The 18,101-nt window shown below is 42.2% G+C and overlaps 2 protein-coding genes and 1 long non-coding RNA gene across 6 annotated transcripts in view; 2 read left to right on the top strand and 1 right to left on the bottom strand.

Moving 5' to 3' along the window:
- The window catches only part of faah (fatty acid amide hydrolase), a 14,022-nt gene extending 11,554 nt beyond the window's left edge, over window positions 1-2,468 (top strand). For 2 of the 4 annotated variants that reach the window (XR_002275465.1, XR_002275464.1), the window contains 2 exons: window positions 938-1,083; window positions 1,716-1,802. Coding sequence is in view for 2 of the 4 variants with exons in the window: in XM_020607081.1 (XP_020462737.1) it covers window positions 938-1,083; window positions 1,716-1,838 (269 nt within the window). In the remaining 2 variants the exon portion in view is untranslated. Of the gene's footprint in view, window positions 1-937; window positions 1,084-1,715 lie in introns of all 4 variants that reach the window. The other 2 variants (XM_020607081.1, XM_020607080.1) reach the window with 2 other exon arrangements.
- Window positions 2,469-7,949: 5,481 nt separating this feature from the next.
- On the bottom strand, window positions 7,950-13,091 carry LOC109964002 (diencephalon/mesencephalon homeobox protein 1-A-like). The gene is made up of 5 exons (XM_020606992.1): window positions 12,895-13,091; window positions 10,874-11,041; window positions 10,547-10,725; window positions 9,923-10,355; window positions 7,950-9,712 (listed from the first exon to the last, which is right to left on the bottom strand). Exons 2-5 carry the CDS (start codon window positions 11,025-11,027, stop codon window positions 9,294-9,296), a joined length of 1,185 nt encoding a protein of 394 aa, XP_020462648.1. The 5' UTR covers window positions 11,028-11,041; window positions 12,895-13,091; the 3' UTR covers window positions 7,950-9,293.
- Window positions 10,488-15,575, top strand: LOC109964003 (uncharacterized). Its single transcript, XR_002275462.1, has 3 exons — window positions 10,488-10,563; window positions 14,667-14,748; window positions 14,932-15,575. It is a non-coding gene; the product is annotated as an uncharacterized LOC109964003 (long non-coding RNA).
- The last annotated feature ends 2,526 nt before the right edge of the window (window positions 15,576-18,101 follow it).

Here is an 18,101-nt window from a genome sequence, read left to right as displayed (position 1 = left end):
CGGGTTCAGATCGGGGGGGCCGTTCCTCCCAATCACGCCCCTCCAGGTGTCACTGTCGCTGCCCACATGAGCGTTGAAGTTCCCCAGTAGAACAACAGAGTCCCCAGTCGGGGCATTTTTCAGCACCCCTTTCCAGGGACTCCAAGAAGGCTGGGTACTCTGCACTGCCATTCGGCCCATAGGCACAAATGGCAGTGAGAGACCTATCCCCGACCCGAAGGCACAGGGAAGCGACCCTCTCGTTCACCGGGGTAAACTCCAACACATGGGGGCTATAAGCAAGCTCACCCCAGCCCACCGCCTCTCACCGCGGGAAACTCCAGAGTAGTGGTGAGTCCAGCCTCTCTTGAGGAGTAAGGTTCCAGAGCTCAAGCTGTGTGTGGAGGTGAGCCCGACTATATCTAGCCAGTACCTCTCAACCTCCTGCACAAGCTCGGGCTCCTTCCCCTACCAGCAAGGTGACATTCCATGTCCCCAGGGCTAGTCTCCGTGTCCAGAGATCGGGTCGTCAGGGCCCCTACCTTCGACTGCTGCCCGATCCACGTGGCACCAGCCCCTTATGGATCCGTCTGCAGGTGGTGGGCCCACGGGAGGACGTCCCCACGTCGCTCATTCGGGCTAAGCCTGGCCAGGCCCTGTGAGGGGAGGCCCGGCCACCAGGCGCTCTCATTCGAGCCCCGACCCTGGGCCTGGCTCTAGGGTGGGGCCCCGGCTGCGCCATGCCGGGCGACGTCATGGTCCTTGGTTTACTGTCTTATAAGTACTGTGCGCTGACCGGTTGCGCCACTGGAACCTACATATATATATTTTTCTTAATTGGTGAAATACTTTGATAGCAGTGTACCTCATTGCACTTATGGTCAATCTTACAAACCAGCAATAATATAAAACCTTGTGTAGCACAGTGACTGATCTATTAGTTTTTTCTGTTCTTCAGGTCCTCTCTCTTACACATCAATTTACAATCTCCTCAACTTTCCCGCCGGCGTTGTTCCTGTTTCCACGGTGACAGCAGAGGACGAAGAAGAACTCAAGCACTATAAAGGCATTTATCGGGACCACTGGGACATGCTCTTCAAACAGGTAAATACCCCGTGCCAATGTGAGGTGACCAAATGATAAAATACTGTAGTCCTGCTATACATTGCAGATGAACACTACCTTTGTGAAGCTGTTAGATTGTTAGACATGTTTCATTTTAATACAGTTTTTCTCAGCCTAATCACTTTATTTTTGATTTACAAAAAGAAAGGGAAAAAAAAACTACATCTGTATTTATATGTGGGGGCATAAAATGAGTAAAACGGCCTTTTAAGTCTCCAATTTAAAGCTTTGGTTCTTGGCAGTGATACATAATGCATAAACAAAATACATAATAAATATTTGTACATTAATGCCAAATAAGTTGTACAGTATTCTAAAATGAAATAGTATCAATAAATAACTGCCGTTTGTAACTCCAAGTAATACAGCCATAGAAAAATTGTGACACAATGGGCCCCTAGACACAGACATATGAAAGGCCCCACCCGTTCTGCCCCAGACAGACATTACCTCGCAACATGTGATGCTGTTTATCACCAAACTTCAGTGTCAGGCCCTTGTAGTGAGTTTCTTAAAACTGTAGTACCACAGTTGGACAGTAGGTGGAGGTAGAAGACTGTGGTGGCTCTGGTTGTCCAGTGTTGACTGTGTGTGGTTGTGTTTGTGTTCAGGCCGTGTCTGACAGCAAGGGTCTGCCCATGGCCGTGCAGTGTGTCGCCCTGCCATGGCAGGATGAGCTCTGCCTGCGCTTCATGAAGGAGGTGGAACAACTGGTCAAACAGAGCAGCAGGTGAAGCCTGGGGCCCACATGTGGGGCTGCAAACCTCAGGGGCCTCCAGGTAAATTTGCTTCGAGTACAGAAATCAAATGTGAAAACACAAACAATAATAACACTACTGCTGTTAATCATTCAGTGTTAAGATACGAGAGTTGTGACATTACAGTTAAACTGAAGACAATAACATTCAGATCACTGCTAGAAAGGATGCGCTTGTGTACTTGTTTTTAACTGTTCATTTGTATGGTGTTGTACTACTTTTAACAAATGAACTTAACATTTTATGTTTTTGTCATACATTTTGGTTTAAAATGTCTAACACTTGACAGTTGTGATTATATGAATCTTACATTTGTTTCAGAAATCTGCTGTATTTGAACTGTCTTTTGAACAAACTTTTTAATCACAGTTAGGCGAACAGGCACCACAATGGCATGTTGAAAATGTAAAACGTATGAGGAAACTAATACTCTCGCCTTGATCATTAAAGGAATCAACCACTCACTATGCTATGAAGGAATGAAAAGAGGTAGCAGATTTCTCACAGAGGAACATGGCTGTTAATTGTTTCCACACTGGAAAGGTTGATGTTTGCTTTCAAGATGTTGAAATGTTACAAATCAATAAAAACATGAGATCCACTGTTCCTTCCTCTAAAACTTGTACCGTTAAAAGATTTAATGAACTAATTCCACTAGTGTGGTGCTCCGTCAAGGCACCCAGGAGCTGTGAGGGTATCCTTTACCTTCTCCTTCACCCTCTACCTCTCCATCACTGTATCACAGATGAGCGCAGATCATTTTCATTCTTATTGTGAGTGTCTGTTGCATTGATGCCATAACAGGAAACGCACAAGGGACTAATGACACATGGCGCCTTCATCTACAAGGCCATCGCCCCGTGTCGTCATATTGTGATTACCCCGTGGCTTTGTAAATATGTGTTTCTGTTGGGTTTACATAAATTTACATACATTTTAAAACTCTCCTGGGATGGGAAACCATTAAGGACAATGTTTGTGTTTTTACAATCATCCACATTTGTGCTGGTGTCTCATTGAATGGAACTGGCCGTGTGCATGGTGCAGAGGAAGGAGGGCACATTAGGCAAGGAGGAGAGCTGGAATTGAGAGGTTGTTCTTAGCATTATTTGTGGCACATAGAGAGAGAGCGTGTGGCTCATGCTGTGCCACTCAGTCAGGGAGCATTAAGCTTTAAGAGGCAGTGAAGAGACTCAGGTCTTCAGAGGGAACCTGACTTTGTTCATAAATCCCTCAGAATCTGAGACAGAAGAAATGACACACACACAAACTCAGCCTTGAAATTGGCCCATTAAATACACTTCCCAATTATAATTTGGCATTTTTGCATCATGTTATATGTATTAAAATCAATTAAGCTTATTGGTATATGGTAGCTTATTTAAAAATCACAGATTATCAAAATGCACGTGATATATAGCAAAAGAATATTTGTCACTTTGTCAAATATATCGGTTTAAACAAAATGCACTCAAAAAATTGAGTAAATGTACACTTTTTTATTCCCACCAATATCTTATTTAAATGACATAATATTGGCATAAAACACATGCACATTAGGTATAATAGAAAGGTGTAATGGAAAATGTGAGACTTTGTTTTTGCTGTTAGAGTTCATTTTCATTTAAGGGACTGAAGTGAAAATGAGTTTTGGTCAAAGCAAAATATACAATTTATTAAATGTTGATTAATGTGAACTCTCCTTAATAATGGAAAAATAACTAACAGCAGCAAGACAACTTATAATGTGAAACCTTTCCTGATTGTTCTCCTTACTACTAACCAGTTTCTAAATAGTAACAGTGAAAGCATAAATCCCATATATTATACATTGTTTTAAATAGGCCCATTTAACAGTGGATATTATGTAACCATAATAAAATGTATGATGGCTGAATTCCATGTAGCTGGGGGCCTGGTATTTTTCATGCAGGCTGACTGTCACAATGTCATGACTTACCAGGACCCTTAAATCATTGCTGTTAACAGTAGCGCCTGCATGTTTCCTGTTATGACCAGAAAACATCATCAAACAACAGGCATTCAAGATGAGGACAGGTAGCTACATAATATTGTTGAATTTGTACATATTTGTCTTACTGAACTATATATTTGGGAGTGTGTAAATGATATCTTCTGGAACTTGAGCTTCAGGTATTAAAATACTTTGATAAGTCTTGTGTAGAGGACATCTCAGCCTGTTGTAATCATACAGCAGAACAGTTAAACAGCCCTGGCAGGCCAAGGTTCTCTTCTCATGTAACGTCTCATTGATAAGAGCAGCAAACACCTCATTTACAGGAACCATAGGCTATAAGATCAGGTACTTTAAAAGCCATCCAAAGACATTCAAACCCTTCCTGTGTACCAGCAAATAAAACACCTTGATATCACTACAACTAAACTAGGATGATTCTGTCTTAATGTCCCATTTCAGGGACCAAGGAGCCCATAGTCTTTATGGTTCCACAAAATTCCAGGTAGTAATGTCTGACACAGCGGGATGCCTTCCTTTGAGATGATCAAAGTGACAAGTTCAGCCTGCAACCAGAGCACTCACAGGAGACATCAAGAAGCAGCACGATTGGCAGCTTTTAGGTTTTTGGTTCATTTCATTAGCCAGTTTTACCAGCAGAGGCAACGTGCTGTGAAGGACTAGTGAGAGAAGGCAGATTAACAGAGAGCTGATACAGGTGTATAGGTGGTATCAAACAGCACCTCTGTCAATACAGCAGGCTCCATATTCCTTCAGAACGGCCTGGGATCCTCAAAGGATGCCAACTGATTTCACTATCGCAGGATTAAGGAGCTCCATATGATTTTCTCAGATTCTGTGACTCAACAATTCAATGATCCTCGTTCTATCAGCTTTAAGGGCCCCAAGTTTCAAAGCTTACCCTCTGGACAAGGGAAACTCTTTGTCATCAATATGGTTCCACTTCCCCCTTTTTGCTGCATTCAGTTGTTCATTAACCCTCGCCAGCTCTCCCATCCTCCCTTCTCTGCACATGTGCTAGGTCTGAGTTTTTCTTTCTTCCCTCCAGGGCCTTGCTTGGCTCAAGGCCCTTATAGCCAAATTGGTTTACATTGGAGAGATAAATGCTCTGCAAATGCGCTTAAACACATACAGTAAAAAAATGCAGACAGTGCGTGTCAGGATTATCACCCAAGTCAGGGGGAGAAAGGAGAGAGCCTCTTTAGCACAAAGCCAGGGAGCCGGAGTGAAGCCTGCAGATACAGTCCATCTCATCCACTTCTCAGGAAAAAGACAGGAGGATTTAGCATTTGCATGGTAGCCTGTAATTTCTGGCATTATATAACTTGTCGCCAACAATGAAACCTCTGTTGGTGAAAGTATTGTTTCATATGAGTGAGCAGAGTGTGGAGTTACACTTTTGGAGGAAGCATGGAGACTGATGCCTGACAGAGACCACCCTATAAGCCCAGTCAAGAAAAGCTATTCTGCAATAGCAACTCAAGCCCTACAAGGTGCAATTCAAAATCCTCTCAGAATATTCAGTTTAGGGCATAAATGACTCACCTGAACACGGTGAGGGATATGTTGAAATTGGCTGATCCAAAGTGCTGCAGATGTGGAAAGAAAGTGGAAGTTTAAAGCTCAACTGTACAGTTGGTGAATTTAACTTTTTGTTATGGCATTACTAATTGCATTTAATATTTATTGTTTTTTAACAAAAATGTAAAATTCATGATTTTTTTAAGGTAATGTTTACTGTATGCTTAGGTGCATGGCCTGCAGACAAAAGTAGTATATTGATAAATAAACATTTTCTTATGTGTATAGAACAAGCTGATATATATATATATATTTGTTCTTAACAAATCCCATGAAAAGACCAAAACCATCAACTTATGCTGCCATTTATTCTGAAGATGCATTTTTTATGGGAAATGGGTAATGTATATACTTTTTTAAAGAAAAAGGTTATATTCTAAAATAAATGTGGTTTTTAGCAAATCAGAAGGAGCATTTTCAGCTGTAGATTAATGCACATTTGGTGCTGTACTGTTTTTTTTAACAGCAGCAGGAGGGTGTATGTATCAACTCAAAGTAACCTGCCACTCAGTCCAACAGTGTGGCTCACTGATGACTGAACAATGGATCTCCTACCTGACACAGAGGAACAAGCTATACCTGGTTTTGACTACACTGAAAATAATTACACAAAATAATTTGATGTCTGGATTTGATATTTTAATGTGATTTCTCTGCAAGTAAAACTTTTATGAATGATCATGTAATAAACAGCCACAAAAAGTCTCAGAAGAGCCTCAAGTACATATGACACTCTCCATATACTATGATGGCAGAGATCTCACTTGGTGAAGCTAGGCAGGACTTACACAGTCAAACTGGATCCTGAAGATTCCGGAAACAGCATTTTGCTTTTCCACCTGCTACAGCTGTCGTCTCCCGGGGGACACCAAGCTGCTGTCCCTGTCCACTAACATCAGTGTAAAACCCCTCCAAATGCTCTGCCACGGGGATTTGGATGTAAAACTTCCAAGAAAGGCCACCGTCACCCCCTCTCCCTCCCAAAAAGCTCCCTTTTTTCTCATCCCCATGACCTACCCCTCCTTCCAAATCAACGCCATCCTCTTCAGACCTCCCAACACAAAGCCCTCAGAGCAAACCCAGCACAGAAATCATAGCACACCATTCAATCATTGTTTTTTCCCCTCTCTCACCCCTTTTATGGTCCCACTAAAGGTTTTAGCTGGGCAGAGAAGGAGGGCTGTCACTGAGGAAACCTTAGCCCATTGATGAAGTGACAGGAGCTGCCAGAATATGATCCTAATCCTGTTTCTAGCATTCTTTTAGCCCGCTGGCATCGCAATTCCTCCACACATTCTCTGAGCTGTCAACTAGGAAAATCCCTCTAATAGAGCATTGCCCAGATACACATCAAAGAGCTCCTGGAAACCTTCAGCGGCTTAACTGCCATAGACACACTCTCTCACATCGCATTCCCATTAACTTACATCCATATGAGCTTCACGAACACAAACCCAGATGTTCATGACAAATTGACCACGTTTAAATAACCTAAGGGCATATGGGGGAAAAAAATTCTTTGCGGCCACAAATTATTCTTGCACTGTAATTTGCCCCATCCTAAACCACCCACCTCTCCAACTTCCCCCCTGCAGTTAGAAAGTGATATAATCTTTATGGTCATGGAGCGAGAAAGCGACAAAGACAGAAAAAAAAAAAAACAGGTGACTGAACTTTGCTGACTCCGGGAACCCTTTCAGTCTTATTTTATCTCATTCTATTCTTACTTAATCCATCGATATCCCAACCAAAGGTAATCTTCTTATGGCAAGGCATTCTGTTTCGGTGCAGCCAAACCTCAGCTGACAGGGTTGGGGGGGAGAGGGGAACATGAGAGAGAGAGAGAGTGGGGGTGGATGGGTGGGTGCCTGACACTGTGCTTCAGTCATTTCATTTAGGATTAGTCATTTTGCGCTCGGTGAACAAGTGGCATGTTCTCCCCAATGTGGTGTGTAGACCTCCTGTGTCGAAATTATTTACGGATCATCAAGGTGTCTTCAAGTGAAACATATTAACCAAACTTTGTTTTACTATATAAGGTTGAAGGTAATCAGAACTGTAAGATTCAGTTATCTGTGAGTCCTACTCAGTGCTGTCAGACAGCCAGAGAGGAGCTGGATTTGGCACACCCTGACCTAATCCTTCTCTTGCTGCCAAATTCTTTTCACTTTGGAAACTTTGAAAAAAATTGTTTTGGGTGTTTTTGAAGACTTATCCATGGAGTGCATGTTTGTATGCATATACGCATGGTGGCGGGGTGCCCTGCTGGTTCTCAGTGCAAACTCTTGCTCGGTCTCGGAATTTTTGGATGACATTTCATAGAGCATCTCTATTTCTGTAATTCAAGTAGTAATTTTATACCAGGAATGGTGCCTTGTGTTCCCCCTTTTTTTTCATTTTGAATAATAGGTGTATTTTTTTTTACAGCTCGTGCATTGCTTTGAAAAATGGCAAAATGAGGCACTGTGAACAAGTACAATATTTTCATGACACTGAAAACAGGAGCCATTCTTAGGTTTCATTTATTCCCTTGCATTAAACAGATAAATTACTCACGCTTATAAGAATTGAGAAATACATGTCTTGAATCTACAATTATATAATACACAGAGAACTGGCCTGTGCATCTTTCTGCTGAAGCAACAGCCTCTGAAAAAGCAGAAAGTTCAACGTGGCACCCAAGTTAATAAAAATATATACGTCAGCTGGGTGCACCTTTGTCCCTGTGCCTCCTCAGATTCTCCCCTCATGTCATTTCTGTTGTAGGTCCTGTCAATTAAGTCACATCTGAGAAATAAATTTTCAACTCCTTCACACAAAAAGAGACATGAAGTTATTCTCTAACCAGGCAGATGGAAGCAAACACTGAGGGATATTTACAATACTCGGTGGATTTTTGCAGGCTGAGCTGAGCGCTGTAACTTTAAACAAGGAGAATCATCTGTCTTCTGCAAAAAAGTACAGTTTGCTCTAGGCTTAAAGTGGCTGGTCAGAGCTTTATTTGCGACTTCATTTTGTGCTGTGCGACTGTAAGCCATGCTTCAGAGAGGTGCATGCAGCATAGTTATATTTTCACATTTTCCGTTTGTCCCGAAATGAGACAGGCAGCTCTGTTATTCAAGACTTTCTGCCCCGACGTCACAGAAGAGGTTCAAATCATAGTGAACAGCTGACATCAGAAGAATTATGCTGTTGACCAGGAGGAGGCAAGTATAAACAAGATCCACACAAGCAGAAAGTACAGTTCAGGTATACCTGCAGTCCAGGTGTTTGTTTTTTAAATGTATTTATTAAGTCCTTTGAGTTCTTCTTATAATTAGTTTTCTTTTAAATGTCACCATCAGAGATGCTCTTCAAGCTCTACTGTGCTCCTCAACAAGATGGAGAATAGGTGTGGTGCCAACCCAGGGCCCCAACCTGAGGGAGGGCCCATTAAAATGCCTGGTCTGAAAACACATTTGTGTTCTAGGCCTAAAAATTGTGTTGCTTCTGTTTTTTGGCATTCTTCTCTGGTTTTGAAATCATGTTTATTTGAAATCTAGAAAACTGCAACCGAAGCATTCTCAGCAGCACCCCAGTTAATTTATCTTCAACGAGTACCAATTTCAACTTTGGACAGATTTTGAACAGAGGGCTCCTAAATTATTTCTATGACATCCAGTTGTGTAGCAGCCAACAAAGCTGAAACCGGAGGTGTTTCTAATGAGGTTTTAGAATGATACACAAGGTTGTTTTATAATGGCGAAAGGTCGAGAGGAAAGAGAAGGGGGATCCTAGAGTTACTTCCTGTGGTCATGGCCCATAATTCATAGCTACAGCCCAGAGCAGAGACTGAACACTGAGCAGCCAGAGCTTCAGTTGGGAAGTGTGTCCAGTCCTAGTGAGGCTGCATGCTGCTTGGCCCTCAGACGGAGGTTCTCGATGCTGGTGGTCTTGCTGTTGAGGCTTCCAGGGAGGCTGCCTGGAGGTACCTGCAGCAATGGACTGTTCCATACCTGCTGGGCCTGCGAGAGGGTCTGGTAGTAGGACTGGCAGGGCAGTGAGCCCAGGGGGGATGGCATGTTGACGTTCATGCCCAGGTAGGGCAGAGACGATGGTGTGCTCATGTCAAAGGAAGGGTAGTGCACCAGGTTGTTGGTGGCGGCCATGTGTTGCCGAAACTGCTCCTGCAGCCGAAAGAGGCTGAGGGGGGACGAGGCGTAGGAGTTACTTTGAGCCAACCCGCTGGTCACGCTGCTGGAGGACGCCAAAGTGGGGGAGCTCAGGGGAGAGTCTGATGGGACAGAGGAGGACTTTAGTATGTTTAAATACACACACAGCTGTGTTCTGTAAATTTTCGATTGTTTGTTTATCCTCTGTTTAGCATTTAGATACTATTTCTGTGAAACAGCTTTGGAAACGAATGGGAACAGATTCTGAAATACTACATACAGTATAATCAGGTAAAATGAAATTATAAAGTAGTTGACAGGGAGGTTTTTACCTGAGGTGGGGCTGAGTCGTTTGCAGGATGGGGAGCTGCTCCTTGGCTGTGCTCCCCCCTCCCCGTGGGTCTCCTCTCTGATCTTCACCCTCATCTCTCCTCTCATTTCGTCCTCCTCCCTGTCAGCATTATCTTCAGCTGTTGACTCGCAGTCCGACGGCTCAGGGGAGGTGACGTTTACTTCTACGCTCATCTCTCCAGGCTGAGGCCGTGTGGCTGCCTGCCGCTCTGTCTCTGAGTGACAGGATGAAGAGGAGGAGGGAGGAGGGGGAGTGCGGGCCTCAGGAGCCTGCTTGGTGGTGGTGAGGTTAGTCTTGGAGTCCTCTGTAGAGACCTCAGCAGCACCTGATGCCTCTTTTTGTTTCTGGAGCTGCTCCTTCTGCAGGCTACGCTGCTTCTTACGAAACTTGGCCCGGCGGTTCTTGAACCAGACCTGGTTAAATAAACACCAGCAGATCGATGCCTTGGTCAAAGACTGTTTAACAGTGAGCCTTACCTATCCATTTTCATCTTTATTGATAAAAAAGTGCTTTTAAATTCACCTTGTAATCTTTAAAATTGAACAAAAGGGGGTGCAACCAGCAAACAGAACACAAGATGAATGCAATCACAGATGTTTCTTACCTGCACACGTGCCTCAGGTAGGTTGGTGCACATGGCCAGTCGCTCCCGCATCACCACATCAGGGTAGTGGGTTTTCTGGAAGGTTTTCTCCAGGGCCTCCAGCTGCTGGGCGGTGAAGGCCGTCCGACTACGTCGCTGCTTTCGGTGCTGGGAGCCATATCGGGCTTCAAGAATAATGTCTTGAAATGTGCAGCCGTTGAGAAACAAGAAATAGGAGCAGTTTAATTGAGGGACAGATCGAAGAGTAGGAGGTCAACATATGCAAAAATTCACAGGAAAAAGCACTGGAGGAAAGGAATGAAGTCAAAATGAGTAGCTCATTCTTACCAGCCAGCCTCTCTGCCAGAGTAAGTGCATGCACTGAGGGCCTGTAGTCCGGTGCATGCTGGGCCTGTTGCGCCGCCTGCTGATGGAGGTTGTACATGGCGCTCAGTGAGTTCATGGCGTGGAGAGAGTAGCTGTTCACACCGTAGTGCTGCATGACCGGCGAGCTGTCTGCAGAGGAAGCTGCTCAGTGTCAGGCTGTACACAAAACCATCTGTTTTCTACTTGCAGTAAGGTTATTAAAGAATAAAACCATCAATGATTTGTTTAGTCTTCGTTGTAGGCTGAATAGTTGGAATGGCAACAGGTGAGAAATCATTTTACTGAGGAATGACAGAAGACTTCACTTGTAATAATAAGGAAAAAATTCAGACATGTATCTGACAAAGTGTATTGTTGTTGAGTTACATTTAAGCAAAATCAATTAGAATTTCCAGGAAACACGTGGTTTTCCCACATTAAACCACCAGAAGAAAATTGATTAAAATCGGTTAAAGTATTAAAAAACATATACATGTTATTTATTCAGATTTATATATATTATACATTCAAAACTGTCAGACAATAGTGTGGGTTTTAGGAATCTACTGCTCTACAAAACAACTTGACAACATTTAGTTTTACTATAAATTTATACAGAACAGAAATGTGCAGAACATTTCATTTGTCGGTTCCATTTAGCACTTTAGTGACTCAAAGAACCTGTAACACGGGCCTAGTAAAGAGATTTTAATAAGTAAAATAATATTAGCCTACATCACAAATGCTTATTATTTTCCTAATATTTTTCCTGAGAGCGCTTGTATTGTAACATACTCGCATTAGGAAACATTAAGTCCGTGCTGATTTAATAATTTGTTCATTGTGGTTGTGGTATATAAATGTGCAAGAATAAAAATTCTTATTAACAAAACAATTATAAAATTTGATCAGGTGGATTTAAAAACGGGCGACTGTAAACACATAAAATAGGTCAAGGGCAACGTGTCTGACAGTTTAGCTTTTCATCACCTACAAACAAATCCTGTTTTCAGCCTAAAGAGGTTTTAGTTTGAAACGTGTTCTGTCCTCTTTGCTCTGTGTCCAGGTTAAAGCTCTGCAGGCTGGACTGACAGAAGGTGGGAGACAATATTTACTTTGCTCCCAGGGAGTCGGACTCGAGTGGGGACCGTTTATTTCAATCTGTGGCGGGTCCCGGGTCAGTTTCGCCTGGAGGCTGACGGAGACGTGTGGCACGGGATCCCCAGTGAGGCTCCTGCCTAATGTGGGTGCAAATAGGTTTCAACTATAAAAGGCTATTAATTTATCATCAGGCCTGACACGTGAAAGGTGGGCCGGTGCGCGCGCGCGCGAGCTCGTACGGTCACAACGTCTGACTAAATGCAATAACTTTTTTTTTTTCATGTGACTATTTCATTGCGCTATTTTAACAAACCAGCCTCTGGGTGGATTCGTGTAATCTGTTCGATTTTTAAAAATCCGCCGCTTTAGAAATTTTCAACATAAAGCTCCTTTGTCAGGACAATGTGACGCAGCCTCGGGCTCTGATCATCCTAACTGCCGTGGATTTATTAGTTATACAGCATTTACTGAAGACTGCATGCCTTGGGGCCGCAGCTCTGCGTGCACGATGCCAAAACAGCTGCATCCGGATTTGAAGACCTTGGGAAATGGTGACTATTAACATTACAACTTGTAATGTTAAGCAAAAACAAACAAACAAAAAAGAAAACACAATTAAAGCCGTTTATTAATCAGCCTTTAAATATGAATCTGTCAGTCATTTCTACAGTCTGCGGTGTCAGCACTGCTCGTTTGGATGCAGCAGATGAACTGTAGAACTTTTCGCCTTGGACCTCAGATGGTTGCCTTTGAGAACTAGTTTGTCTAAGATATGCTGGAGCTTGGAGGATAATGTGGTTATAAAACTAAAATAAAAAGTGCATAAAGTAACAAATTTTATAATCTTAACATTACTAAACAGACAACAAGACGATTATCAAACTTTCACTCGGCAAACTTACCTCTCCCCTTTGTGTAGCCTCTCTGTGGTGAAATATTTCCACTAGCACCCGAATACTTTCCTTTCAAATCTTCTCTAAAATCCGCAGGCGGAATTGCATTTTTGCAAGATTAGTTTTTCATTCAGTCTGACGATATCCTGAGAGTATCCCGGTCCGTCCGCTGCGTGCTCCGCCTTGCCTCTCCCTGGATGCGGCAGGATGCTGAGCTGCCATCTATCGGCCTTTAAAGCGCTCCGGGTGGGGTCACCGGGACGCGCAAACGCTCCTGCTCTGCGCCAATCTCTTCGCCCTTCAGCTCCCCCCGCCCTCCTCCACCTTCACATTACTCCTCACTTCAAGATGATTTCTGCATCCGAGCTGCCGAATTTCCTGCTGCCGCTGATTTTGTTTTGGAAGAAATAAAGGAGAGCTTGTGCGTTTTCGCAGGCTACGGAGCCTATGTGGCGGTGTTCTCTACCACATTTGACAAGTATATTATTTGCAATTGGTGTTCAACTCGTTGTTTAACTTTTGGAGCAAATGAGCTTGTTTTTCAATAGAATAACGAGTATTTTTTTTTTCAAAAAATCGTAAATAAGTAGCAGCCTTGTCATTGGCCTTTTCTTCAATATTCTGAATGTGTTGCTCAACAAGAGCTAAAGCCAAGGTCAAAACACCTATAGGTACAGGCCTATATAAAGATATGGAACAAATATTTTGTGCTACTTTTAATATTATGGTTGCTTTACCTTCATTATAGAGCTAATAAACACTAAAATGTCCATTTGAAATCTGACTTTTTTCGATTGAGTTTACTCCCAGATAGCATATTACAAATGTAATGAAACTATATTTTGGGGTTAAAATGTTTTAAGAGCAAATATTTCTCACAGCAGACCTTCATTAAAGAAGAGTGAGCTTCTGAAAGAAAAAGCAAATCTTGAGTTCAGCCCAAAAAGATCTGCCATCTGCCACAGCCGTTAATTAAATGATATGCAAATGATAAGGGCCTTTTCTGCACTCTCTGGCTTGGTGTCTATCAGGTTAATTCCGTACTTTAATTGTATTTTCTGCGTGCCACGGTGGGACTGCGTGTTTTCTGGGAACGAGGCTGAGGTGGAGAGATGCAGGCTGGGCTGCATGCGCTGCCTCCAGCAGCTCCCAGGCACCGAGGGATTTAGGTTAGGATTGGGTAGACAAGACGCCATTTCACCCACCAAAAATGTCTTAAAATGACTGCTGCTAAGAGGATTAAAACAATAATGCCCCTCTCTTCTTCGGGGTTTTTAAAAAAGATTTCTTCTCCCGTAGAAAACCCGTTTAGGCTGGAATTAAGGGCAGCGAGAAGTAGCCTTTTAATGTAAAGCTGGCATATTTTGTTACAAGAAGAAGGCGGTGGTGGTGATGGGGTGGGGTGGTTCAAATCCTAAACTCAATTTGATCTTTGGCTACATTCATTCGCAAAGGTTTCGACTCCTGACAACAGAAATAGGCTGCTTAAAGGTTACCTTAACGTTTGTTTAACCGAAGTTTACTTTGTGGGGTTCAGGTATCGTCCACATCCCTTTATCAGTTTTACTTTTACACACTGTAGAAAGTCCAAAATATCAAAGTAACACAATTAAATGAACCAGTTTAGTCGGCTTTGCAGCAACAAGTGGGTATCAGTGGTCTAAAGTGATGTGCGTGTGTGTTTGAATGAACCCAGTTAAATAAAAATTAAATCAACTTAATGATAGCCAACAGCTTCCTAATGCTTTTTAATTCCGACCATTCTTTTCTTTATTCGTCAGTATAACTGCAGAGAATTTGGACGTAAGGGAGAAAAAACCGGATTAACTTGTGAGCCGATGGAAATAAGAACTTCAACTGGAGGTAAATCAGGCCAGTGTCTCTTTGTGGGAACCGTTTCTAAAGCAGTTAAAGCGAGAAGAAATTCCTCTCAGCTACTCTTCCTCAAAACAGCTTCTTTTTTTTTTTTTTTTTTAAAAATTTTATGGCGGATTCCTCTCAGCTTCTCTTCCCCAAAAAAGCTTTTTTTTTTTTTTTTTTTTACAGAATTTAATGCGGGCTAATGTCCAGCATGGCTGAGGGCTTTAATGTAAGTGCCAAGAGGACCCGGTCGGTGGAGCAGCAGCCACCCTGACCACGGGGGATGAGTGGGCACTAAACTCACACTGACAACTTTTTAATGTGTAGAAGAGAGTTTAAACCCATTTCAGAACGGTCTGATTTATTAGGAAGAGTAATAATGCAAAGGTATATTTACATGTTTGAAGCAGTAATCTGAAGTGAATTAGAGTTGTGATGCCTATGTTTGTTTTCTCACACTTGGCAGAGTTGTGTTATGTCATCCACATAAACTCCAAAGTAACATTCAATGGTTTTGTTTCAGGAGATATTACAAGGTCAGTTTAGGAAAAAAATATTTTAAGCACATTCTCTAAAGGTAGGACCTTTGTGTGTTTCATTTTATAAAGGCAAACAACAGAAGAATAAATAAGTATTGTACAGTATTTACAGTGATAAAGGTTTAGTTGAAAAGTAAGCTATAGGCTATTGTTACAGGTTTTTAATCTCTGTTTAGATCAGAGCTGCAATTATTTTCAGAACTATTTGATCTGATAGTTATTTTCTTGATTAAGTGTTTGATCTATTTTCAGAAGCTAATAAAAACTGTTCATTACAACTTTGTAGAGGCTAAGGAGACATCATCAAATATCTTATAGAACAAACTGTAGAGCCTTTATTGTAGTACTTGTTAACACCTGAGAAGTTCCAAACAGATGATTTTTTTAGCATTTTTGCTTGATAAATGACTTTATTGTATCACAATGAGCATTTGACTCTTTAGAGACTCAAATACATTTCTACTGACTGAGTGATTAATTATTGCAGTTCTTTTGACTTTAAAAAACACAAACAGTAACTCCATAACGTTTTATTTCGCAGCACTGGTGGTTTTGAGGCCTAATCACAATGATTATCCTGAATGTACACTGTAATTTGCCCATCTCTGTTTGTACCATCCTTACACCATGCTTCTCATCGTGAGCACCTTCAGGATCTTAGCACTGCTTGCTGCAGGCTAACTTTCGAAACCCCAAATTCACCTCAGATTTCTATGGATTTCATTGGCACACTGGTTGTTCTCTGCATTCTCGCTGCATTCAAGCTTTATCATATCAAAGCCTCTTCTCACATCTGAGTTATCGTCTCTGCTCGCAATCATCCTCCTGCTCGTTTTCTAAATATCAAAACTTTATCCCTGCATCAGGACTTTGGCAGCTTGAGTTAAAGCTCAGCCAAGGAAGCCGCAGCGATTTATAAATCATGTTCATTTTTTAATCAGTTTTATAACGCATGAGTGTTTGTAATTTTACCCCTCAAATAGCTTCCTATATTTCCAAGTGGCAGTTTATATCAAATTGAGGAAAAAGTTGGTGCCTTCAGCCTTCAGAGTCCATTAACTTTTATCATTAGCTTTTCTTTAACTTCATGAATATATTAGGTTTCAATCCAGCTGCTCTGGCCTGCACATGCTCTTAGTCAAGGTTAGCTTGTGCTCATTTGGGTGAAATTAATCATTTTGATGTATGGTTTAGAATTGACTGCTTCCATGGGACTTGTGTGACTGGAGTAACAAAGCAACTTGCCACTCGCAACCCTCGGGCTGTGTATTAGCTGGGCATTCACCTTTCCTTATATGTGCTGGATACCTGATTTAAATGGACAAATCTCCAGCTCCACAGCCTTTTTTTCTGTGCTCAAATATCACTAAACTGTGTGGCAAAGGAACGGTAGGCCTGCTTTTCTCCCATTCAGGTTAAGTATCATGTTTTTTGAGGCGGTGTTATGTATTAAAAATTCACACGTGACATGAGTCTCTTCACAAGTGATATGACAAAAGGAGATTTACTGTGATGACTACACATTTAATTGACATGCAGTTAATCAGGCTTCTGAGTTATGAACGTCCTGTAAACGTAAGAAACCACATTCTAAAAGTAAAACCTGATCATATTCAGAGAAAATACAATAAGTACAACATCACAACAAATGAGAAGCATACATTAGTTTAAGAGGTATTGATTGATTCCTGAGTATTTATTTATTAATATTCATGGAGTAACATTAATCTGGAGTTATATTTCTGGCCACCTGATGAATAGAAGTCTAATATTCACTCATCTTTTAGCTCAGTTTTGGTCTCATTGAACCTCTTTAGCTGTGTTCACCAGAGAGTCATTAACTCTGTGTGTCATCTGGTGCTGGCCAAGTACTGCATAGTGGATTCAACTAATCTTTCCCACTGAAAACAACTGCTGTGGCCAAGACAACATCTACAGTTTGAGGGAGGTCAGAAGAAACCAAAACATTTCTATTGTGGGCTGGAAATCCAAAGCAACATGCTGAAAGAAACTGGGGGGGACAGAAGATCATTCCCTGTGGGTTTATTGCTCCAAGCGACCCTTCTGGCATTGTCGGTGGCTAACGTAGGTGTGAGACACTAGCATCAACCAGAGATGCAGAGCAGGCCACAGAGCTCTGCTAAGTTTTAATTCCATACCCCAACTCTTTTTTTTTTCAAACCTGTATTATTCAGCCCCAAGTTACAAAAGGCTCTTCTCCCATAGTCCACCAGATGTGTAAACACACTTTGATGTCATTTGTAAAAATGCATTAAAAACCTAAACAGTCTGGAAGAGACTGGTGTAGGCAGAGTGTAATTATAACTGGTATAGCGACACGGCGATTCTCTATATGTGAGGCTAACTACAAGCTTTCACTCTCGCCAGGGCTGCTCCTCTAAACTGTTTCTCTGGCAGACCTGACATATCAAGGTTGGCAGGTTTGTTTCCTCCCTCTTTCTTAGAGCCAGTCTTTGGTTGTGCCCCTCAGGCTGCGGCCCAGCACAAGGGTTCCTATTGTCAGGGCCTAATCCCAGGGCTACACAGCTTTAGCAACATGGTGGGATAAAAGCCCATCAAACCACTACTTTATGGGGGCAAATCTTTCTTAATCCCTCGCTTTATCTAAACAAAAGGAGAGAAACAAGAGGATAGAAAGAAATTGTGCAGACACAGGGCAAGACTGGGGGCTAAGATGCAAAGAAGTAGTTTCACTGGAGAAGCTAACCACTTTTGACAGGCTTTCACTAAAGGACTGACAAAAAACAGACACCGGGATTCCCAGAAAGGCCGTACTGGGTCTTTTTGCTTTTCTAA

The sequence above is a fragment of the Monopterus albus genome, unplaced genomic scaffold (genome assembly GCF_001952655.1).
Source record: "Monopterus albus unplaced genomic scaffold, M_albus_1.0 scaffold83.1, whole genome shotgun sequence".
NCBI classification, from domain to species: Eukaryota; Metazoa; Chordata; class Actinopteri; order Synbranchiformes; family Synbranchidae; genus Monopterus; species Monopterus albus.
This window is presented reverse-complemented; position numbering and strand designations above follow the sequence as displayed.